This window comes from Zingiber officinale, chromosome 7B (genome assembly GCF_018446385.1).
Source record: "Zingiber officinale cultivar Zhangliang chromosome 7B, Zo_v1.1, whole genome shotgun sequence".
NCBI lineage: Eukaryota > Viridiplantae > Streptophyta > Magnoliopsida > Zingiberales > Zingiberaceae > Zingiber > Zingiber officinale.
Genome location: NC_055999.1, coordinates 113,946,802 through 113,972,704, shown reverse-complemented (window position 1 = coordinate 113,972,704; position 25,903 = coordinate 113,946,802). Strand labels below are relative to the sequence as shown.

The following is a 25,903-nucleotide window of genomic DNA, read 5'->3' as shown; positions in this document are numbered from 1 at the left end:
ATTATAAAAAAGACGTATTTACTTTTTCTTTATAGCCCCTCTTCACTTTTCTTGAATATTTGAACATTAGTATATACAAATGTTTGAGAATTTTCTGACGTTAGGTTACTACACTGACTTAGTAACATCTTAGTTATAAGTAATCAATTTTCAATAATATAACAATCTATTTATTTATTTTTCAAATTGTTTTTTACAGTTTACTTAGAATTCTATTGTGCTCTTAGCATGCATATTAATCACTGTGAAGCTTTCACCATCTATTATATTTGTGGACTTAGAATTCTATATACTCGGCCCAAGTTCTTTACTTGCCATATCAAGTGTCATGAAGCTCATATTAAGCTTTATGCCATATTTATCACTACTTATTAGGTGATGCTGACTAATGTATGCCACATTATGATCCAGTCTCAAAATATAACTAAAATCAAGGTAAAATTTCGAGCTGTGTCGAAGTTTCAATTTATGACTAGAATCATACAATTTTGGTACCGTATTATGCTTTGCTGATACAATTTGTATACTTTTTAAAATATAAATATATATTTAATTTTTATTAATATTTGATTGTTATTAGATGAAGGGGAGCTTGACACAACAATAAAGTTGTTGCCATCTGACCTTTGAGGTCACGGGTCTGAGTCGCGAAAATAACCTCTTGCAAAATGCAAGGTAAGACTACATATAATATACCCAATATGGATCCACCTTTCCTTGGGACCTGCATTGGCGGGAGTTTCGTTCGGCTACTCCTTTATTTAATTATTATAGATGCTTACTATTGAGTTATATTTGAGATGCTGAATTTGAGTTATGGTATTATTTTGTAAAATATTTGATGTTTAACGAGTAAAAGTCAATTTAGAGTTAGTTAAAGACCACTAAGTAGACATGGCATGATAGATTTAAATTGAATTTGATCAATTTAAAATTAAATTTATATATAGAATAATTTAATTCATAGTAGAATATTTTATAAAATTAAAAATTATATTATATATTTTTTAGTTTTTTTAATAATCTTAAAATCTTAAAGATGTTTTTTTTTTCTATTTATCTCGTGAATAGGGAGGAAAAAAATAACCATCCTTTATGTGGAATTTTTTTCTCTATTTATTTTGTGGATAGATGAATGTAGAAAAAAAATTAATCATTCTTAAAGAGATAAAAGAGTTTTTTCTTTGTTTACCCTCGTAGACGGATAAAAGAGGGAAAAATTAACAAGGATGGATGAAAGAAAATAATGGATCAAGGAGGAAAAAAAAATTAAGAGAAAAGAATAAAGGAAAGGTATATGAATTAACTGTTTTAAAAAAAAATTTAAAATAAATAAACTAAAAAAATTGGAGGATGTCGTGACCTCACGGTTGCCTTCGTGGTCTCGTGAAGACATTGCAAGGTGGCAGCTTCCTCCATGATCTCATGGCTTCCTTTGTGTCCTCGTGGTTTCGGCTTCCTTCGCAACCTTGCAAGGACGTCGTGAGATCGCGACTTCCTCTATGACCTTGTGGAGGACCGTGATGATGTTGGTCAGCGAGCGACATGGAAAATTCTGTCTATGTTGATCGGCACAACACATTATTTTATACCTTCACTAAAACTATGCATCTTGACAACATCATGCTAAGACTTTAACATTTTTGGTACACTGTTGAGTGAGACCTTTAAAATTCTTGGAAAGGTGACCCTTTAAGTAAAAGTTTGAATTATTCTTGTTCTATTATTGAGCAAGAAGTAAAGTTCACGAAGTATATATAAAATGTAGAATAATTGGTTAAATGGAATAGGAGCTTTCAAGAGTTCTTTACAATCATCACATCGCCTAAGGTTTCAAGAAGTAAAGAACCACCATATAAGATATGTATGATGATATATATTCGTGGATCAAAGCATTGAAAGAAGCAATTTGTAGATCAAAGCATTGAAAGAAGCAATTTATAGATCAAAGCATTGAAAGAAGCAATATGCATTAAGTTGGTGCACAAGAAGTTCAAATTTTGGCACAGATTCATTATTTCAAATTTATATTCCTTGATCAACTCTAGTGAGTTAACTCATTAATTGAATTGGTAATACTTAGTAATTTGTGTGAAGCAAGCCTAGTTAAGTGAGTCAATCAGTATTTTCTCTATTTAGACACATTGAATTAATTGGGGTTGACAGTTTCAAGATTAGAGCTAGGAGGACAAAGAAAATTTTACTCAGAGGAGATTGAGGTAAACCTAGATGATGAGAGTTCATTGTCAAGAAAAGATCCATGTAATAGTCCCTATTGTCAAGACAAGATCCATATAAGCAGCCCCAAATATTGGGACTTGCCATTGTGTTTTATTTATACTACTAGTTATTAAATAGTTAGGATAACATTGTTCAAGAATAAAATGTGATGATTTTTGTATAATTAGATTTAGGTTCAAACGAGAATAACATAAGAGAAAATTAGGCTATAACATGGTTTGGATGTGTAAAAAAGACTTGTAAATGCGGTAGATTTCTGTTTCTTATATGTTACTTGGAGTAATTGAAACAAATGTGTTGGAGGTGTAAAAGTGGATATAGAAGACTTGAGTTAATTTGATAAGAAAAGAATTGATCATTTACAAATTTACACCCAGTTCAATGTCAAGAGAAGATCCATGCATCTTGATTGGACCCTGAGCTATTGGTATCTATAGCTCATTAATTGCAATTATTTTCTTCTCTGTATACAATATTCTTTCAACATATTTTGTAAATTAAGCTGGTTTTTACATGAAAGAATCTTTATCTTTACATCTTGCAGACTTTTTATAGCATGATTTGGACTAAACGTTTGACACATCTTTCAAATTTTGAGAAGCTCTTTACATTCAAAGTAGATGTAATGTTTGAGTATCACATTGGGGTATTTCCACTGTAATCTTTTGGGATTCACAAACTCTTAGCTATAGGAATAACCTGAAAGGCATTCAATTAGGTTTTGGTAAATCAATTTTTAAATTTTTGCAAGATATCGGTTGAACTAGGTGATTCATCATATTGTTATATACTAGGTCAAATACATGTCTTCTGAGGATTTATAGTAAGTAATTGAGAGGTTCACCTATCACTCCAGCACTTCTATTTTACATAGTTTTTTCAGATAGTGCCTTGACATACTAATGGGTATTGAAATCAGTACTTATTTTGATTTGCTAGGCTCAATCTTATGTCGTGTATCTTCTAATCATGATGATTATTTTCGCTGCGAAAGCATAGTGCGAAAATGGGCAGACAATTCAAATCAAAATGAAATTAAAGAAAGCGACCTGAATTTGAAGGATTTATTGCTTTTTCTTCATGTTCCAAGAACTGGAGGGCGGACATATTTTCATTGGTGAGTACCTTTCTTTTCTGTCTTGATTCAAATTGTATGTTGGCATGCAATGAGGTGTTTCTCCTGATATGTATGCAATCACTAGCAGCTTCTTGAGAAAGCTTTATGCTAGTGCTCTGGAATGTCCACGCTCCTATGACAAATTACATTTTGATCCAAGGTATCTCTCCTTATTTCTTGGCAGTATAAGCATTCCTATGCTGTTATTAGTCAGTACACAGATGCCCCATTGAGTCTTTTACTTAAGGTCCCTCTCTTCTCCTTCACTAAATAATTCATGGAATGGTCTAATAAAAAAAAATCAAGGATCCTGTTTCAGCAAAACCATATATGCTAATTTCCTGTAGTAAACAAACTTTCTATTTTACTAGAAAAATATTTGCTAAGTTGTTGTATTAAAAAATATTGTTAACCATGTTAAACTGGTGACAATAAAAATTTTCATCTTTTAGATTTGGAGATTGTGTAAGAAGTCTTGTATAATGACAGAATGGAGAGTATTTGCTAAATTGTCTTGATGGAAGACATATGAATGAATTGCTGGTTGCAAGGTTTAAAATTTCAACCCGTGACGAGGTTTCGGTCTTGGAACGATACGGTTTTGGTACCGTATCGTGTCGTGCCGATACAATTTCGATATTTTTTAAATATAAAATATATTAATTAAAAAATAAAATATTTAAAAAATAAACAATATAAAAAATAATCTTTTAAAAAGGAAAAGGTATGAAAATAGATAAATAAATAAATAATTTATTATATTTTTTAAATTAAAATAAATGAAATATAAAATTAATTAGATAATTTTATTAGGGTTTAATAACGCCTCTTTAGATTATTTCCATCATAGTTAGGAGTTGATTAAAATAATTAATCTAAGTTTAATTTAAAAAATCTGAAATCCGACACTACTCGTGAGCTTACGCAACTTCGGTGCTGCCGCAGGGTTGCGCGACCCCTCGGCCATGACCGCGAGGATCACGTGACTACTCTGGCGCTACCGCGGTGGTCGTGTGACCCCTCTGTAGCGCGATGCCTCCACGGAGGCAGTGGAAGGGTTATGCGACCCATCCGCTGCGACCACGGGGTCGCACAACACGTCGCAGCTGTTGCAGATTTGGTGCCGGGGTCGTGCCGGTGTCGGTCGCTGGGCGGAACGATTTGTTTTGCCCGTTTCGACCGTCTCGGCACGACACTTTAAACTATGGTTGGTTGCACAAGTAGCATAACTTTAATATGATAATATAGTGTAAATGGGCATTTTGGGATTAGCTATAAGGATCTTATCTCGTTATTATGCTCTATGCAAGGCTAAATCATTGGTAATATTCACATCAATTAAATTATTTTTTATTACATCAACTTATGTTTTTGTTTTTGTCTCCCTCCACCCCTTGTACTTGCTATCAGATCGATTGGAGATATTTAGCTGCACCACTCCCTATGGGCCTCAATCAGTAGAGCTTAAATTTCGATTGCTTCGCCTCTTGCATGTCAACATGGGTTAAAGGGTGCAGGTGATGGCTGACGTGACCCTCTGATGCACAACGGATAGTGGACTGAGGGGATGCTCTTGGTTGGGGATGTTGCCATAGCCTATGTTGGAGTGAGGGGATGCTTCTGGCCCGGAATGTTCCCTTAGCGGATATTGGACCGAGGGGATGTTCCTAGTTGATGATATTCCCATAGCAGATACTGGACCGAAGGGATGTTCCCATAGTAGATACTGATTGAGGGGATGTGTCCGGTTGAGATGTTCCCATATCGAATATTGGACCGAGGGGATGTTCCCATAGCATGTATTGAAGTAAGGGAATGCTCCTGGTTGGGGATGTTTGCATGACATATACTGGAGTAAGGGAATATTCCCAGTCACGGTTATTTCCATAGGTTGTTGGCTTGCTCGTGCAGATCTAAATATGCCTCGGTATATGATAAACCGTATTTGCCGTGATACATTTATAAACAATTAAGTACCGAACCCTTCTACGCTACTGCAACATAGGGAATGACCTGGGTCGTCTCTAGGAATGTAAATAGTGACGATAAATCTTAGGATTGAGTTGTTATTGGTTTGAAGTTTTGGGTTTTAAGCTATAAATGCTGAAGATGAATAATGAAGGACAACCTAATCTACCTAAACTACGATTGCAATAAATTTAAGATGCAAGAAGCAATTAATGAAACTTAAGCATTTAATGAGAACTAGTCTAATCTATCCTACTTGCATCAAATATAAAATAGAGGAACTAAACTACGGATGCAACGAACCTCATGCAATTGTAAAGCAAGAAATCTAAACTAACCTAAACAAGTGTGCTAAATGAAACACTAAATAACAGTAATCATTGTAACCCTAACTCTTCGCAAGAAACTAAATCATTAACATGAATAACAATATCAAGATCAAACTTAGATGCAAATCAATAAAACTACCACTCAAATGAATTCAAATTCAAAGGCATAAGGGATTTAATCAAACATTTTTTCACAAATTCAATCACATGAAAATGTTCTACACATGATGAGAAGAGAAGATCTAGATCAAGAAGGTGCTCACAAACCAAGCTAAGGCATCTCGATCAACCCAAACTCCAAAGGGTTATAACTTGACTTGGGAATCGGAATTAGGCTCTGTCGGTGGCCATGTGTGCGGAATTTCGAAATCTACATTTGTTATGGGGAACGGAACTGCCAAATTTCTGGCCCAACTTCCACCGTTTAGGCCCTTTTCGAAGTATCTTTGCTATTTCTATGGTATTTAGGATAATTTTGGTAGTTCTGGTACTTATGGGTCATAGTTTGTTTATATCAGCGTTCTAATTCTGTTAATTTCAATTTCTGTTAAGAGATTTCATTTTTTGGAAAGATCTCTTTTCTTCTTTATAAGATTGGAATTGAGGTTCATATTTCATGATTTCTTTCCTTTTTTAGCTATATGAGGAATCATCCCTCAATTATTAATAAAGTTTTTTTTTTAGTAAACAATCGGTTTTCTCTTTGGTATTCTTCGGGTTCTCTTCTTGCTTTTCTCCCAATTTTCCTTGTCTTGTTCTAGGGTAATCGCTATCCTGCTTGGCGTCATCCCCTAACTTGTTCTGGATTGGGTCTATAGTGAGGAAGATTGGCAGTGGCCTCTGATGATGGCGGATGCAGATGGGAATGGAGATGGATCACCGAAGCTTGAATGGAGTGGAAAGGAAAGGAAAATCCCTTAATCCCGGTGGTGAATGGATCTTTTGGCGATCAATGATGGAAGGTGGAAGCAGATCCTCTGCTTTGGCGCATCGATCGGATGGTGTGAGATCCCTCTAGAGATCCTCGATCGGTGGCCGGTGGTGGAAGATAGGTAGAGAAGGGAATTGCCTTTATGCCGGTAGTGTTGAGGTTGAGAAAGGAATCTAGCGGTGGGTTGCGATGTGGATGGTCGGTGGAGGAATTGCGTCGGATGAAGAATATGATGGCCGGTGCTTTTGATGGAGATGAAGATGGTTGAGGAAGGAAAATCCCTTGACCTCGGTGGATGAAGGCGGAGCTCCGGTGGTCGACGGTGAAGGTGGAAGTTGGGTGCTATGTTCTTCTTCTTTGTGCATCTTCCTGGCCAAAATCACGATCCCCCTATTCTTGTAGCTTCTCATTATTGAATCCCATCATATCTGAACAGATGGTCAAAAACTCTCTATATCTTGATCAACGACTGGATCAGTCCGGATCTAGATTAAAGGCTTCAGATCATGATCAATGATTGTGATCTACTATCTTTTGAGTTTGATGGACCAGATTTTTGATGGATGGCTTAGATCTCCTTAGATCTTGAATAGACGGTCTAGATTTGTTCTCAATTGGTTCTCTTCAATTAATCTTAGAACTAAGCCCAATTTGGAACGATTCGACTCGAGTCCAAGACCCCTTCATTGTATACAAATGGCACATTCAAATGATTAGCCATAATTCCACAAATAAAAGATATATTTGTTTTAAAGACAAAAAATGAATTTCAACTCATGAAATGTGATATAAATGCAAATTTACCACGAGGATAAAAAAACATGAATATAAAAGTCTAAATATCATGACAAAATGATGATTACCGATATATCATTGGATTTGAGATGAAATATGAGAAATTGAAGTGGTTATATTTGGTAAATCAGCCAATGTATCTAGATAGAGGTTAGAGGTTATTTTAAGGACTTTGAAGAGCTGCAATCATGGTTTAAAGTGCCGTGCCGAGACGGTTGAAATGGGCGATACATTTCCTTTCGCTCGACGATCAGCACCGGCACCAGACCCGCGACAGGTGCGACGTGTTGCGCGACCTCGTGGTCACACCGGTAGGGTCGCTCGACCTTGCAACAACAGCGGAGGGGTCGCATAACCCTTCCGCTACCGCCGCGGAGGCATCGTGCAACCCTGTGGTCGCTGCAGAGGGGTCGCACGACCAACGCAGTCGCGCCGGAGGAGTCGGGTAATCCCTGTGGCCATGGTTGGTCGCGCAACCCTACGATAGCACAGAAGTCGTGCGAGCTCGCGAGTGGTGTCAGATTTCAGATTTTTTTTAATTAAACTTAGGTTAATTATTTTAATCAACTCCTATCTATGATGGAGATAATCTAAAGAGACTTTAATAAGCCCTAATAAAATTATCTAATTAATTTTATATTTTATTTATTTTAATTTAGAAATTATAATAAATTTTTTATTTATTTATTTATCTATTTTCATATTTTTCCTTTTTTTAAAGATTATTTTTTATATTATTTTTTAAAATATTTATGTTAAATATTTTAGTTTTTAATTAATATATTTTTTATTTAAAAAATATCGAAACTATATCGGCACAGCATGATATAGTACCGAAACCGTATCGTTCCGGTCCAAAATCGAAACTTCGGCATAGTAAACCTTGGCTGCAATATTTGCTATTTTGTCTAGTGATTTTTAAACAAGACATGTGCCTCTTATTATACCTAAAAGAAGAGGTAAAATGTCATATAGGTGGTAAAAAATAATGGGATCAGTTTTCTATAGGGTGTTTCATTAGTGTTGTTAAACACTTTATGCAAATGTATATAATCTACAATGGTCTTGGATGCATCTTGGTATGATCCCTGCTGTAAGCTTGCTGCCAAAGGCATTGCAGGTACTGAATTTTGGGGACGTACTGCAGTCTTGGCTATGGAATTGGTTGAAGTATTGGCTCTTGTGGTCTTCTTCTTTTAGCTATGCTGATAAGGGTGGTGCCTTGTTAAGATTAGAGGGAAAATTTGGAGAACAAAGAGAATTCTTTTCATTGCTGCAAGTCATCCTCAGTCAACAACACTAACCATGGTGAATGCACTAATAACCAGATCTTTTAGTACACTTGTGTCATGTAGATACTGGATAAATCCAGTATGCTAATAACTCTAGGTTGGTTGATATGTCCTTCCTCTGGACCACTATGGATTAAGTATCTTAGCTAATTGCGAGCTTATGCGCTGCATACATCTTGGAAACTCTAGATTTGTATATTTGATTTATAAGCTGTATATAAACACTGTGTGTATATCAAACTGTCCTATTACATGATTTAGGTAGACATTTTGCCTCACAAGCAACAAGAATAGAAATTTCGTCCTTGCAGAAACCACTCATTGTGGTTTAAGAATGCCACTGAACAATTACCACACTCCATATGAAGTGATTGCCATGGAGGCGTTGCATGGCTGTTGAGGTGTTGTGTGGGCCCCACCACCGTTACGGAGGAGTCGCACCGCGCAAGCCCACAGACTCCTAGACCCGCGGTCACTGGCAGTGCGGAATAGGTCGCGGACAAAGGCAGTAACTTAGGTTTAACTTACGTTTAATTAAATAACTTAAGAATAATTTCAATCAACTGCTCTAGCTAATTTAAATAGACTTAATTAAATTTTAATAAAATTATTCCATTAATTTAATATATATATAATTTTTATTTTTAAATATTTAGATTAATTTTTTATTTTTAGTTAGTGTATTTATTTTTAAAAAATATTGAAACTATATCGGCACGACACGATACGGTACCCAAACCACATCGTTTCGGTCCAGGACTGAAACCTCGACATGGGTCGAGATTTTTAACCATGTTTGCCGTATCCTTGATAGCATGAAATTGATTGATCATGTGGCACAAAAATTTCCCCTAAGCGGAGTTATTTCGAAATTGCTAATAAGTTTAATATTTTTCTTAATCAATAGTCACAATAAACCCCTAGATCACGATCAGAAGTCTTGTATTAACGATTTAAAATTGTGAATGAAAGTCAAATCATCAATATTCCATACAGATAAGATATATAAATTATTTTTCAACTAATATGTCATGCCAGGAGATGAGCTGATATTGGGAGGTTCTTTTGTAATGTTACAACTTGGCGTGTATTCATAGGTAATTAGCGTATGAGGTGTTGCCACCATGAGGTCTGGGGTTCGAATCTCAGCATAGCCGAGGTAAATGCCTCCCTCATGCGCCAGTCACTATTCCAAAAATTAGTAACCACTCATGATTTACCTCCTCCGTGTTGGCATTGGGACGGGTTGACGGGGGCGTTGGGGGCGAGCGTAGTCATCTTTTGCCACCATAGGTAATTAGCCCTTACTTCAACTGATTGAATTGCAATTGAACAGATCCTTTTCTCCAACTGCAGAAGAAACAATTATTAGAATGCCCTTGCCTTACTCGGCTTGGATTTATAGATGGGTTAATTTTTTGTTATTGTAAAGCTAGCGAATTGGCTATCCTCTGTTCTTCTCTTTCATAGACTACCTGTGTGTGGGGTTGTCGTAGGAACATTTTATAACTTCAATTGAGATAATGAGCTTTCTGAATACTGTTCCTTAAAAAAATTGATGTTTGTTGATAATTTTTTACAGGCCCCACTATCTGGGGGTATTCTGCCTAAATTAAATGGTTTCAACTGATTTCTGTTTTATAATTATTATTTATTCTGGTAATTAACACCTATATACTGAATTATCTGTGCCAGTAAACCAAATTGCAGATTGCTGGTGACTCATGATGACTATAGTTTGATGTCCAAACTCCCTAAGGATAGGACTTCAGTTGTTACTATTTTACGAGATCCAGTTCATCGTGTGTTTAGCACATATGAATTTTCTGTGGAAGTTGCAGCTAGATTCCTTATACATCCAAATTTGACTTCAGTGGATCAGATGTCTAGACAACTTCACAAAAAAGCTGGCGGTGTCAGTACTTTAGATATATGGCCCTGGAAATATTTAGTTCCTTGGATGAGACAAGACTTATTTAACCGGGTATGCATTTTAATTCCATTGTTCCTGCATGTGCCCTCTTGTTTATGATGATATCATTCTTTGTTTTTTTTTTGAATTTTATTGAAATGTCAAAGATTGAGTACGAGAAATAAAAGAGCGGTGGAAGAGGTATTTTCATCAACTTTTTAATGAAGGTTTAGGAGACCAACTTAACTTGGGTAATTTAATTAGGTCAAATGAGCATCGAAATTTTAATTTTTATCGTAGAATTCAAACTTCAGAAGTAAAACAAACTTTAAATGAGATGCACAATGGAAAAGCCGTTGGACTAGATGATATTCCAATAGAGGTATGGAAGTGCTTAGGGAAACAAGGTATTGAATGGCTTACAAAATTATTTAACATGATATTGAAAACGAAAAAAATGCCTGATCAATGGAGGATAAGTACTCTAGTTCCCTTATATAAGAATAAGGGAGACGTACAAAATTGTGCAAACTATAGGGGTATTAAACTAATGAGTCATACTATGAAACTTTGGGAAAAAGTAATAGAAAAAAGATTAAGGAAGGAGAGAACAGTGACAGAAAATCAATTTGGGTTCATGCCTGGAAGGTCGACAATAGAAGCTATACATCTTCTTAGACAATTAATTGAAAAATATCGGGAGCAAAAACAAGATCTACACATGGTATTCATTGACTTAGAAAAAGAGTATGATAGAGTCCCAAGAGAAATTATATGGCGAATTTTAGAAAAGAGAGGTGTTAGCGTAACATATATTGAACTAATTAAGGATATGTATGAGGATGTAACGACCAGAGTAAAGACTTCAGGCGAAGTAACTGAAGCATTTCCAATAAAGATAGAGTTACATCAAGGATCAACTCTAAGTCCCTATCTTTTTACACTAATTATGGACAAACTCACTGCGCACATTCAAGACACAGTACCGTGGTGCATGTTGTTTGCAGATGATATTATTTTGGTAGATGAGACACGTGAAGGAGTAAATGCTAAGCTAGAATCTTGGAGGGAAACACTAGAAGGGAAAGGTTTTAAGGTTAGTAGATTAAAGACAGAATATATGGAATTTAAGTTTAGCAATATTAGAAGTAATAAAACAATTGTTAAGATAGGAGAGGACGAGTTGCCTGGAACCGAGCGATTTAAATATTTAGGATCATTTTTACAAAATGATGGAGGGATTGAGAGAGATGTCTTACATAGAATACAAGCAGGATGGGTGAAATGGAGGGGAGCGTCAAGTGTTTTATATGACCGTAAAGTACCTCTTAAACTTAAAGGTAAGTTCTATAAAATCGCAGTTAGACCTGCTATGTTATATGGAGCTGAATGTTGGGCTATGACTCGAGCATACGAGCAGAAGATGAGAGTTGCAGAGATGAGGATGTTAAGGTGGATGTGTGAGCATACGAAGATGGACAAAATAAGAAATGAGAGCATTAGAGAGAAAGTCGGAGTTGCATCTATTGAGGAAAAACTCCGAGAGACACGTTTAAGATGGTACGGACATGTACTTAGACGACCAATAAATGCTCCAGTTAGGCGATGTGAAACTATGATAAATATGCATATCAAACGAGGAAGAGGAAGACCAAAAAAGACTTGGTTAGCAACAATAAAACAAGATAAAATTTATTTAAATATAGATGATGATATAATAGGAGATAGAGCTCAATGGCGTAAAATGATTCATACAGCCGACCCCACCTAGTGGAAAAAGGCTTGGTTGTTGTTGTTGTCAAAGATTGAGTACTTACCCATGAATATTCTCTGTTAACAAAACGTAACAGTTTCTTCTTTGTTCAACCTCTTTAATTTGGTTTTATGAAGTGCCAAAATAGGCTATGATAGTAACAAATGTTTTCGTATTAAAATTCTAAAACTACTTGTCAGATGACCAATAATAGGTTGGAGTAGATCACCTAGCATTGGTTTTAGTGGATCCGGTAATTCTTGTAATGTTGTTTGAATGCTTCTGTAAATGTTGCAATCAATACTTGAGTTCTGAGTATGGCTTTCACCTGTATCCTGCAAGTAACAGGGGAATTCTTTTGCTCTCTGAAGTTTTAGCAAGTGTACATGCCTACATGGTTTCAGATCCAGTTAACGTGAAGTGATCCAGAATTTAGATTTTCCTTTTCTGTAATTGATGTAATTTATGCTTTGGGGTAACCAAACAAAGGTTATCTACTCTAGCGAAGCAGGAAGGCTAAAATGATTTTGTTCATATAAGTTCATTTTTCATTTTTTGTGCAACCAATCCTATTGATTAGGTAATAGTTCAAAATGTCCAAATCTTCTATTTTTTTTTATTAGTTGGGAAAAATTTGCATGTCTAACATTTTCTTACAAATAACTCTGCAGAGGGATGCTAGAAGATCTAGAAGATATCCTAAGTTTGAGGAAATTAGTAGTCCGTATGATATGCAAAACATGGCCATGCCTTTACATGAGTATATTAATCATCCTATAGCTCATGACATCATTCACAATGGGGCAACTTTTCAGGTATTGCTGGGTTAATTTCTTGTATTATTCTAATTTGTTGCTGTATTCTAATTCGGCTGTTGAATATTCCAAAGCTTAAACAAAGGCATCTCTACCCTTGATCATTTACTGAAGAATCCTTTTATGGTTATAGTATTTTGTCATGGAATGTAAATGCTATTAATAGTAGGGATCTCCTTGTAATATCTACATTGATTAATTGTATAAATAGCTAGAGGGACTACCTAGTGTAATTAATTCTAATCTTTCTTGGTAACATGGTATCAGGTTGATAGACATGATGCCTAAATCTTCACTAGGGTCTTGTTCTTGTCTCCAATCTCCTAGATTGGATTGCCTAGATTGCATGCATCGACGATGAGAGTACACATTGATGGAATTGTGTTTTCTCCCTCTCCCTCTCCCTTCCATGACAATGCATATATCTCCCTACTATTGCATTCTTTCTTTTTGAGAAACAAATTTGATACAATCAAGGTAGCGATCCTGTCGCTGAGCTCTGATAATCTCAGTTACAGTGCCAGAATTGTGAACTCAACTTTGAGCTCCCAAGATCCGTCACTGTTGGAGAGATCAGAAATAAGGAGTCCACTGTTCTTCACTACAAGAGAAGAGGAAGAGGGAGGAGCCCAAATTGCCAAGAAATAGGAGCTTCACCACATTACTTGATTGATCTTCCTCTCTGATTCTTGCAGCAGGGGATGTAGAAAACTAAAAAAGCTAAAAAAAATTATTATTCTAGTGACAGGGTTATGCAGTGGTGATAAAGAACTACAACTTTATCTCCCCTATAACGCTTGAATTCTCCTTTTTTTTTGATGAATTTTAGAGGAAAGGAGAGAGAAGGGAGAGAATACGAGAGGGGGAAAGGAATTTGCTGATTGGTTTCCTGATGACGAACTCTGTCTCTGCTGCTTCTATGTGCTGCTGCTGCATGCTGAGTGCTTCTTGCCGCTGCTGCTGCACGCTGAGTGACTCTTGCCGCTGCCTCTGCCACATTCCAATTGCCTTTTGTTGATCGATATCGCCACATGTCAAATGCTATCCATGCATAGGGGTGCTGCTTGTCTAGTGCTGCTTGTCGAGCACTGTTTCTACTCGCTGCTCCTGTCCTCATCAAGACTCAATTGCAGTTAGCACCAGTAACCGTGACACAACCAGCGACACATGCTTGCTCACCCCTAAAACTTGAGTATCCACCAACTTCTCCAGCACTCTCTGTCCATTCTTTGTGCCTCCCGAGTTTGTGGGCAATCTGGAAAAAAAAATCCCTAATTCACTTCTACAATAATTCATTCACCTTGGGTTTGACAGACTGAATTTGGGAGAAATTTCTGGTGCTTTTCTGCCTGAGTAAATGAGGGAGAGCTTATCGAAATTGAAGCTCTCTCCTTCCAAATGGATTCTGTGTGTAACGAGGTTGTAAGAGATCTGATATTCTTTCTTCTTCCTAAGGAACACTAGCTATTCATACTTGAGCATCTGGTTGTATGTGTGGCTTAAACAAATAGGACACAATACTTTTTGCATTGTCTTATTTTCTGGTTCTAAGATAGTTTTTATTAATTGTTCCAACTTTTGTGCTTACCTCATTGTTAGTGTGGTAAAAATATTTATCACCTTCTCTGCATTTTTTTTATTTCTAAACCCTTTGAGATATGATAGAAATATCAACTCCAACTGCAAGGACGACTACTGATGTCCTGTACCAAAACATGACATAGAATGGCCACTGAACTTTGGAGATTTGATGTGTAACCTCACTGGCGGGGCTCAGCCCTAGGATCATTGCCATTTGCACACGCACTTCTCCTTAATCCCAGAAATGACGTTGCAGTGATTAGTATAAGATCAAAGTTATAGGAACCGACTTTTAGCTGTACTGCTCTATATTTGAAAGCATTAGAAGCTCCTTTCAGGCATGTCAACCATCTGAAATGATTCAATATGGAAAATGGAATAACTTATTAACTTGGCTCACACTTCGTACTCCATGCCCGAGTACTTGTTTCAGCCCTTAAGTTAGTGTGGAAATATCTCTTACGTAGTTACGTGTTCAATTTCACCTATCTTTAAATTAGAGTTACGACATCCCTCTTTTTTCGCATTCATTTCGTCTTTGATTTCTTGTAAGTTGTTATATATTTTTCTTTTAACTAGTTTCATCTCCTTGTTTCTAGTACCTGTTCCATGATTACATTATACTAACATATTGGCAATCACCACAGTATCATTGATTGGATATGAAGAAAATTTTGTCAAATTTTACCTTTTATGATTTTGGTTAAGAGTAAACTTATATTCTTTTAAAACAGTAATTTCATACTAGGTTGCAGGACTGACAAACAACTCATATAGTGTGGAATCACATGATGTGCACAATTGTGTAAAGAAGCACCCACAACTTGGTCTCTTCGTTTTAGAAGTTGCAAAGGTGCATTTAATTCTGGCCTGACATTTATTATTATATTTCTGATATTTCACATACAAAGTCTTTGTTTAACTTGACTCCAGCTTCAAAATGCTACAGCATAGGTTGAATCATATGCTTTATGTTGGCCTCACTGAAGAGCACAAAATTTCTGCTACCATGTTTGCTAAACTGGTTGGAGCTCAAGTGCTTTCTCAATTGAAAGATTTGAACTTCGATTTTGACCAAGCAGCAACCAACGAATCTGGTAGCCCATAGTGTTTTAATTATTTATTTTTTTTAATGCTTATCACTGTTATATGTTGCTAGTATTTGGAGAGAGAATCTCTAGTCATAAATTGAAAGTTCTATTATAACACTACAAGAAGCACCTCTATGATCTCTGTTATGTTGGTTGTAGACTCAGCCTTTTCTTGGAAAAGGAGAAATGACTGCCAAAAATTTGTTACCACAAAGTGTGATATTTTTATTAAATTAAAATTATGAAACTAACAAATTTTTCTAACAATGATAAAATTGTAGAAGCAGTTACTATTATAATCCTGAAGTGTTGCATTATAGGTAAGTTGTAGTTAGGTACACACTGGAGAGAGTTTGGAGTGGTGAGGCTGGAAGCATTGTGGCTGTTCACAAAGGGCTCAAATGTGGTGTGTTCGATTTGACGTTGGCAATGTTGATATTCACAATGTAGTGTGAATGATTCCTTTCGCATATTTACTCAACATGAGTTAAAAATTAAAATACATTGATATGCCATTGATGTCTTTGGCTGCTCGTAGTGATTTCCAGATTCTTTGTGGTTCTCTTTTCCATAATTGGAAAGATTTATCCACTCACGTAGCATCTTGGTTTGTGATTGCCTCTTCTATCTGAAAATATATTGAAAATCCTATACAACATTTCTGGCGCGTTGGTACACTCTACACTTTATCACACTCTGCAAAAGAACAAGAATCCCATGTGAGTATGATCTAAACAAAAGTAATAAATTGACATCACCTTTAACTAACAAACCAAAGATGTTTGAATACTCGATTGAATTCTGTTCTTGATCGTCCTAGGACAATCCAATTTTGTCTGATTTCTTCGTCATCATTAGAAACTTAAGAGGGAATGCAAAATATATATATATATATATATATATATATATATATAACCAAGGAAGAAAGGACCGAAAATATCAAAATTGTGTAGAATTTGGGGGAAAATTAGATGATTCTAGGCTAGAATTGGATGAGAATGATAGTAGAGGACAACCACATCTCACTTGTTTTGGAGCAGTCATGAGCAGGGAGGTTTGAGGCTCATCCACCTAATAGAGGTGAATTGAGCAATAGAAACAAAGAAAGCAGAGAGGCCTTATTGTAGTCCTGTAACAACGATGATGAGATGTGATATCATGGCCAGATGAGAGACAGCTGGAGGCAAAAGGGCTTGTGTAAAATGTGGTGAGGGAAGTGTACAGTATATGGTAATTGATTAGGGTTATGAATTAGTTTGCGCTTGTTTAGGTTAAATAATGGTCTTGTTATGCTAAATGTATTAAACTATGTCTAGTAGTAAGTTAATTATTCTGAAGTTTGATGAATAATGTTGCTGATTAATGTTCATAATAAATATTAAATACTATTCATTATTTGAATTATTGTTAATAGAAATACTATATGATTATTGTTATTAATTTAGTATCATATCATGTGGATATCATATCACTACCATCAAAAGTGTAACAACACTATTGAATGTTCATACTACTCAACAATGTAAACAACCACACTTTGTTGCCTAGGATAACTCAAAAGATAACCAACAAGTTGAACACCAATGATAATGGCTAATGCAACTACATTGGCACAACCACTCCAATATTCTTAATCGTTTATATTATAGTGTGTAGAACCAATGAGTTTATTGTTTGCCTCATGAAATGTACTACGTATTTGTTTTTACAAATTCAAATACATACCTCAATATTTTGATTGGTGTTGTGTCCAACATTCTATATTTGATGGTTGTTTGTAATTAGTATATCTGTCATACTTAGAGGTGTAAATGGTCAGGCACTGTTTGGGCCTACCTTGGCACAAAAGTTGAGTGCCAGTGCTAGACATGACCCAACTAAAATTGTGTTGTGCTCGTGCTGGCCCATCTTGAGTTGGGGTCAAGCCCAAATTGAGCTTGAGCTTTGGCCTTTGGGACAAGTCGAACCTTTTGGTCTATTTTTTTTAAATGTTTAATTTAAAAAAAAATAAAAACACATATGGATTTATCAAACTATTATGCTAATGTTAGGTTATTCTCGAGAAAGAACTAGTTGTCTTACCCAAATAAGATACATTAAAGATGAATCCAATATGGTACTAGTGAAGGATGAGAAGATAAAGTAGCGATGAAAAAGAAATTGTCATTAACTTTTTAATAAAGGTATAGACGACCAACTTAGCTTAGGAAATTTAAATAAGTCAGTAGAGTATAAAAATTTAAATTTTTATCGGATAATTTAAACTTCAAAAATAGAATACATGTTAAATGTGATGCAAAATGGAAAGTGGTTAGATCGAATAATATTCTAATAAATTTATGAAAGTGCTTAGGGAAATAGAGTATTGAATGACTTGAAAAATTATTCAACTTGATATTGAAAACGAAAAAAATGACTGATTAGTGAAGTGGAGGGTAAGTATTCTAGTTCCTTGTATAAAAGCAAAGGAACATACAAAATTGTGTGAATTACAAGGATATTAAGTTAATGAATCATGTCATGAAACTTTTGAAAAGAATGATAGAAAAAAGAATAAGGAATGAGACCAAGATGATCGAAAATTAATTTGGATTCATGCATGAAAGCTAAACAATAGAAATTATATATCTTCTCATATTGATTGACAAATATCGCGAAAAAAAGTAAGACATATTTATTAACATAGAAAAAGCTTATAACAGAGTCCTTAGAAAAATTATTTAGAGAATTTTAGAAAAGAAAGATGCTAATGTAGCGTATATTGAAACAATTAATAATATGTATAAAGATGTAATGATAAGAGTGAAGTTTCCAAGTGGACTAGCCGATACTTTTTCCCTAAAGATAGGGTTGCATCAATGATTAACTTCAAGTTCATATCTTTTTGCATTAATTATGGATAAACTTGTTTATCTTGTTTGTTGATGACTTTGTCTTGGTTGATGAGACACTTGATGGAAAAAATGCTAAGTTCAAATCTTGATGGGAAACATTGAAATTAAGAGGTTTTAGGCTTATTAAAGTAAAGATAGAATATATGAAATTTAAGTTAAAGTAGAAGTAGAGGTAACAAGACAATTGTTAATAGGAGATGACGAGTCATTTGTAACAAAATTTTTTAAGGATTTAAGATTGTTTTTTGCAAAAGGATGGAGGTGTTGATAGAAATATTTTACATGGAGACAAGCAGATGGTTAAAATAGAGGAGGATGTCAGGTATTCTTTGTGATCACACGAGCAGAAGATGTGAGTTGCAGAGATGAGGATCTTAAGGTGGATACGGACATATGAGGATGGACAAAATAAGAAGTGAGAATATTAGAGAGAGTCTAGTTATGCCTATTGAAGAAAAATTCTAAAATGCACGTTTAAGATGATATGAATAATATATTTAGGCGATCAATAAATGTTCTAGTTAGGAGATATGAGATAATGACAAATACACACATTAATCGAAGAAGAGAAAGACCGAAGAAGATTTGGTTAGCAACAATAAAAATTAATAAAATTCATTTAAATATAAATAAGATATAATAGGAGATTGAGTTCAATGACATAGGTAGATAGATGCATGTAATTGATCCCACTTAGTAGGATAGAGACTTGCTTTTTATTTAATTTTAAAAAAAATATTAAAAAATAGTAAAATATTTTTGAAATATAATATATTATTAAATTTGATATTTTTATAAATTTATTATTACCATTTTAATATTTATAGTTAATATTAATATTAATTAAAATAATCAAACTTAGTCATGGTTTTGCCTAGCTCATTCCAGTAGAGACATGACTTAGCTATTTTGACGCAGACCTTGATATGGTAATAAGCTCAACAAAGCATGACCTAACCCATTTGCGATTGGGCCGGGTGAAGCCACGAGTGGCTCTGTTCATTTGATACCTCTTGGTAAGGTAGGATTTAAACCATTGTTTCGAGTTGGTGTATCCTTCTCAGCTGGAATGATACAGGTGGCACCAAGTAGAGGAGGGAGGAATCAATCCAAAGAGGAAGAACAAGAAGAGGAGAAAGTGAGGAGGAAGAGGGGAAGGAGGATAACATGTAAATCAAACTTGATATGTAACAAGCATATATGCATGGCCAAATGAAGTAATTGAATGCAAAATTAGTAAACAAAACAAGCTGAACAAACAATAAGATATGTCTCATAGGGGTTGGTTTTCCCATAATCAACCTAGTATCACTTGGATTTGACTGTAACATCCAAACTAGATCAAGTTGAAACTCAACTCCATAGCATACCAATCCAATCAACAAACCCACTCTATGCTTAGAAATCAACAATAGAATCTCATCCCTATTTTCTTAAAAACACAAGCCTCATTATGGCATACATATCCAATAATTAAATTATATACCTAAAATAAGTAATTCCTGTCAACCTCAACTATATTACAAGTACAAATTATTATCTCATCTTCTCACTACACTTATTCAACATGGTTTGATGGAATGTGCCTTCGATCATGGGATTGCTTTAACTTGGATATAATCTACCTACTTGTTTCTTGAGGCATGATTTCTCCACCTCTATGACTAGTGGAGTTTGACCACAAGCAGTGTGCTCCACCACCAACCTGATCTTGCATGGACACCACACATCCACTATGCTAGTGATAATTGTTCCTCCATCATTCGTATTTGACCCATCAACAATATCATTGTATATAAAGAAAAGCAACTTGCCCCCACGGGTTGGCGTAGTTGGTACCTGTATAGGTGGTTGCTCCAATAGGTCTTGGGGTCAATTCCTAGTGAGTCTAAAATGTGTCATTGGGTGCCTGATCTCCCATGGAAAGGGCTACTGCATTAGGGCAAATACCTCCGTGATTTACCTCCTTCTAGAGAGTGTTGGGCCGCTAATGTGATGGCTTCACCTTTTGCTCCAGTAGAGAAAATCAACTTGAAATCCAAAGGACATACCTATATCCAAGCACTAATATTCAAAAGGTTAGTTTCTTGAAATGCAAATCATCAAGTGACTTAAAAAATAAATCCAAAACCCTCATTTTTCAATGGCTCGACAAAATCATTAAGAAACACTAAATTCAAGAGCACATCCAATGATGTCTACCTCTGCATTCATCATATCTCCCAGTCTAATATTGGCCTGCCAGTTCATTTTGCATTGCTTCTGGACCAAATGGATCCCATGCTAGACAACCTACATTCCATCCTTCCAAAACCAAATTCAATTTAATCAACTAATCAAGTAGTTATGCTACCTGCCTTTATTATATCTTCTATAGGAGGAATGGAGATTCTTATAGATTTCAAACCCTATTTGCAGAAGCAAGCTCTTCTTTTCCAGATCCTGAAGTTAATGAATCAAACCAGGTTGAGGTAATTTTTGATAGACATATTTTGTTCAGATTAATTATTGTTTATCGAGATTTTACATGCCGACTTTTTTCTGCTAGGATAACAAGGATCCTAAAGAAAATGAAGATCATTCTGTGCCACATCCTGAACTGGCGAGACAAAATGTAATTAGTAGTCAATTGATTAAAGACTTTGCAGTATTTATTCTGGAATTGTGGATTTGATACTATTTTGTTCATCTTTCCATAGGTTGGTGATCTAGATTACTGTTAACATTTATTATTTATTCTTTTATCTAAACGAAATTTATTACCAATATCAGATGACAGTTGAAACATTGATTAACACGTATGAAAGATGTGTTTCCTTGCTGAGAAAATCTCAAGCAACTCGCCGCACTACATCTCTCAAAAGAATTACTCCTGTGATATTTTCCAAGCAGGTATATACAGAAGATAATAGGGGTTACTTTTAGCTAAGTTTGTTCTAAAATTTGTTTATATTGGTGGAACTTCAAGTAGACATGCAATTGAAGATCAGTCAACACAACTAAATTTAGTAAACTAGTTTTTTTTCATTACCTTGCTTTCATTATTATTAACTGCATTTTGCTTTTGTCTACCAGAAGCTATATTTCTTAAGGAGCCAACTACTGTAGAAATTTCATCAATCCTTGAATAGATACCATGGTTCTAAAGATTAGTGCTTCCTCAATTATGTTCCTAAAGCCCCGGTTAAATTTTCTCTTCTTGCTTCTTGTCATTATGTGTGCCTGAAAACTGATTGAAATAGCATTATCATTTTCTTATGTGTTCCTGAATAACTGGTTAAAATATCATTTTCTTGCTTCTTTCTTCCTTTATCCATGCTAATTGGAAAAATTATGTTCAAGGTGCGAATATACATTATCTTGATTTCATTTTATGATATGCCAATTTTCTGGTCCAGATGCTATCATTGGTTTGCTGAATGCATATTTAATCATTCTCTAGTATTTTATAAGGCTAAGATTATAGGAAAATGACAAGCAATAGAAATTAGATGCTTCGTGGGTAGGATTTGGTGAGGGCAACAAATCTCTCAGTGACTAAAGTAGCATTCATCTTATTATCTAATATTTTTAGTAACACCAAATCCCATCCATCTTATAGTAGCCAAACCCCTTTATTCTTATTTTTATTTTTAGGATACAACATTGGTGCATAACTGAAGAGAGGGAAAGATGAGGATTCAATTATCTTGGGTTCTCCTTTCTGCCCATATATAATTCCATCATTATAATATTACATATCGATACTTTAAATAAGTTATCTACAAATAAAAAGGGTAGCCGGTGCATGAAGCTCCCCCCATGCGGGGTCTAGGGAAGGATCCATTGTATGCAGTCTTACCTTGCTTTTTGCAAGAGGCTGTTTCCGTAACCTTTTGGTCACAAAGCAACAACTTTACTATTGTACCAAGTTATCTACAAATAGGTCCCTAAAATTATATTGCGGTCACTAACACCTCCCTCTTGAGTTGGCTTAATGGTATCATGTGTAGGACCGTTAGATTCGATAGAGGGGAGGGGGGGGGTGAATATCGATTCGAAAAACAAGAGTATAAACGCAGCGGAAAAGTAAAATAGACACAATGGTTTTACTTCGTTCGGAGCCTGTGACGACTCCTACTCGAAGGCCCGTGGTCCTTGACCACTTTCGTTGGGCAATCACTAGCAATTCGAAATGATGATTACAAAAGAACCGTACAGGGAATGCTAATGAAAACTAAAAACAAATACCGACAAAAAGGGAAAAGAACGGAGCGTAGTGTCGGAGCTTTGTTGGCGTCACACTGAATGTCGAGCAGCAAGACCAGCAGCAGAAGAGTTCTCAGCTTGATCTTGATGAAGCTCCTGCGGGGCTTCTTTATATGCTCGGCGCTGGATTCCTTCCGGCACCGGAATGTGACGAATCGCTCAAACCATGATGCTCCACGTGGCGACTACTCGGTTGGATGAATTTGCCTTCCGGGCGCCCGGCGCCCTAAGGTCAACACTTGTCCAGAAAACTCCCTTTTCCCGCAAAACAAAGTTAGTCCGAGGCAAATATACATCCTGTAAAATTGTTAGCACAATTAAAGTTCAACAGTGGATAAAAGAGTATGACTTAGATTCCGTCTTCCGAGACCGGAATCTAGTCACGATCTCGACTTAGACATCCGAAATGGATCTGCGGATCGACGCCTAATGTCCCTTCCCGGGAACGCGTCCTAACCTCCCCTCCAGTGACTTACCTCACTTACCGCCAGAGGCCAGCCAGTCGACCGCTTGGACTTCTCGCCACTATCCGGTCGGCCCGTCGACCTAGTGGACTTCTCGCCAACCATCCGGTCCGTCGACCTAGCCGGACTTCTCGCCACTATCCGTCGATCTAGTCGATTTCTCCCACACTCGATCAAAGTGTCGACAACAACAAAATTAACTTAACCTATTTGTCATTCATCAAAACTCGGTTAAATCGTTAGTCGCACCAACAATCTCGCCCTTTTTGATGGAATGACAACCTGGTTAAGTTAGTGAAAACATATGCAAGAAACAACATGCATTTATGTGGTTTTTAAGTTAGTTTGTATTTTCAATTCTGGTTTAGCTAACTTAACCACCTAACCCTCCCCCTTTGGCATTCATCAAAAATAAGCAAGGGTAAACAATCATAGTGAAGAGTTACTGTAAAAGGTAATCAAATTTTGAAACATATCTAAGTTTGGTTCAAAAATTGAAAGATAAAAGTACAATTTTTAACATCAAGTTAAAAAAATAGTCAAGTTGACTTGGGGGAGACAAGTTGAATTTTGAAAAGTATAAATTTAAAGGTAATTAAGTGTAACTTTTCAAGCGTGTAAAAATTTTCAAAACAAGTTTTTCAAATTTACTTTTCATGTTTAAGTAACATTTTCTTTTCAAAAAGGTAAATTTTCAACTTTGATTTTTCAAAACAAAGCAAAAATTAAGCAAGTAAGAATAACTTTTCAAGAAGTAAAATTTTTGCTAAAATAAATTTTTAAGGCTAATTTGATAAAAGCTAAGTTTGGAAAGTTGAATTTTCAAACATATGTTACAAAACTGAATAAGTTTAAATTTGCAATATTCAACTTTTAAAATCAGGTTTAAAAATTAGGTGGGATTAAACTTAGTTAAATTTAACTTTTTGAAAACTGGTGTTTTAAAAATAAGTTAGTTTTAACATAGATGTAAAAAAACATTTTTCAAACACACATTAATTTCTCCCCCTGAACTTGACACTTATCTTTAACCAGCTGTCTAACCAATTAGGTACTAACTAACTATCAGAAGATAGTAGCTTTCACTTGGTTAGTCAGATTAAGTTAATTATAACCAGTCAGTGTTTGACTTGACCGATGAACTTAATCGATTAATATCTGAATTGTATTTAACGTCCAGACTTATGCTGATGCACTGAAATAAGCATCTTAAGTCCAGACAGTTTGCCTATGCATCTCACCCCTTTCTATGTTTGTCAAACACAAGCAAGGTAAACCTAAGGTGTTGGTGAGATGCTCAAAAACTAGTCCTATGGGTACATGCTTTCTAAGGATTCAAAACTAGTCTAAGGCCAAAACTGTTTTTGAAAATCTAAAAATGGAAAGTTTTGTAAACAAACAAATTTGACTTATAATTTGAAAAGAGTGATTTTGAAAACAATTTTTAAAAAATCCTAGTCTATTGAGCACATTCCTAATTTTCGACGTAAGTTGCTAAACTCACTTTCAGGGAGTGGTTTTGTGAAAATGTCAGCTAAATTTGATTTGGACTCAATGTATTTGAGTTCAATATCACCTTTAGTAACATGATCCCTGATAAAGTGGTGCCTAACTTCAATATGTTTGGTTCTTGAATGATGCACAGGGTTCTTGGTTAAGTTAATTGAACTTATATTGTCAATTAATACTTTTACATTTGTAATGTTTAAGTTGAAATCTTTTAGAGTATGCATCATCCATAGTAATTGTGCAACACATTCACCTATAGCTATGTATTCTGACTCAGTTGTAGATAGAGCAACACAATGTTGCTTTCTACTAAACCAGCTAACAAGTGATGAACCTAATAATTGACATCCTCCACTTGTGCTCTTGCGGTCTAATTTACATCCAGCATAATCTGAGTCAGAATACCCTATTAGTTCAAAATTATTGGTTCTAGGATACCAAATTCCTACATTTATTGTTCCTTTAAGATATCTAAAAATTCTTTTAACTTGTGTCAAGTGGGATTCCTTATCACAAGTTTGGTATCGTGCACACATACTAACTGCAAATAAAATATCAGGTCGGCTTGCAGTTAAGTATAGTACCTATTGCACTCCTATAATATTTTAGGTCAACTGATTTTCCATTTGGGTCATTATCTAAGATTGTGTTCATTGCCATAGGTGTTTTTATTTCTTTTGTATTTTCCATTCCGAATTTTTTAAGTAATTCTTTAGTGTATTTGTGTTGATAAATGTAATTTCCCTCATTTGTTTGTTTGATTTGTAATCCTAAGAAATAAGTTAATTTTCCTACTACGCTCATTTCAAATTCTTTTTCCATTAGATTAATAAATTCCTCTAAAAAATTTGTATTTGTTGAACCAAATATTATATCATCTACATAAATTTGTGCAATAAATATGTTTGAATTCAATGATTTAACAAACAAGGTTGGGTCAATTTGACCTTGTTTGAATCCTTT

The 25,903-nt window shown here is 35.3% G+C and overlaps 1 protein-coding gene across 13 annotated transcripts in view; it reads left to right on the top strand.

Moving 5' to 3' along the window:
* Nucleotides 1–25,903, top strand: part of LOC122006992 (protein-tyrosine sulfotransferase-like) — a 63,451-nt gene that overhangs the window by 26,605 nt on the left and 10,943 nt on the right. For 5 of the 13 annotated variants that reach the window (XM_042562719.1, XM_042562713.1, XM_042562721.1 and 2 more), the window contains 9 exons: nucleotides 3,181–3,358; nucleotides 3,444–3,518; nucleotides 10,369–10,657; nucleotides 13,010–13,153; nucleotides 15,483–15,587; nucleotides 15,684–15,831; nucleotides 21,138–21,190; nucleotides 21,268–21,333; nucleotides 21,492–21,611. In XM_042562719.1, the coding sequence (XP_042418653.1) occupies nucleotides 3,181–3,358; nucleotides 3,444–3,518; nucleotides 10,369–10,657; nucleotides 13,010–13,153; nucleotides 15,483–15,587; nucleotides 15,684–15,831; nucleotides 21,138–21,190; nucleotides 21,268–21,333; nucleotides 21,492–21,611 (1,178 nt within the window). Of the gene's footprint in view, nucleotides 1–580; nucleotides 676–3,180; nucleotides 3,359–3,443; nucleotides 3,519–10,368; nucleotides 10,658–13,009; nucleotides 13,154–15,482; nucleotides 15,588–15,683; nucleotides 15,832–21,137; nucleotides 21,191–21,267; nucleotides 21,419–21,491; nucleotides 21,612–25,903 lie in introns of those variants that run through there. The other 8 variants (XM_042562724.1, XM_042562723.1, XM_042562725.1 and 5 more) reach the window with 6 other exon arrangements.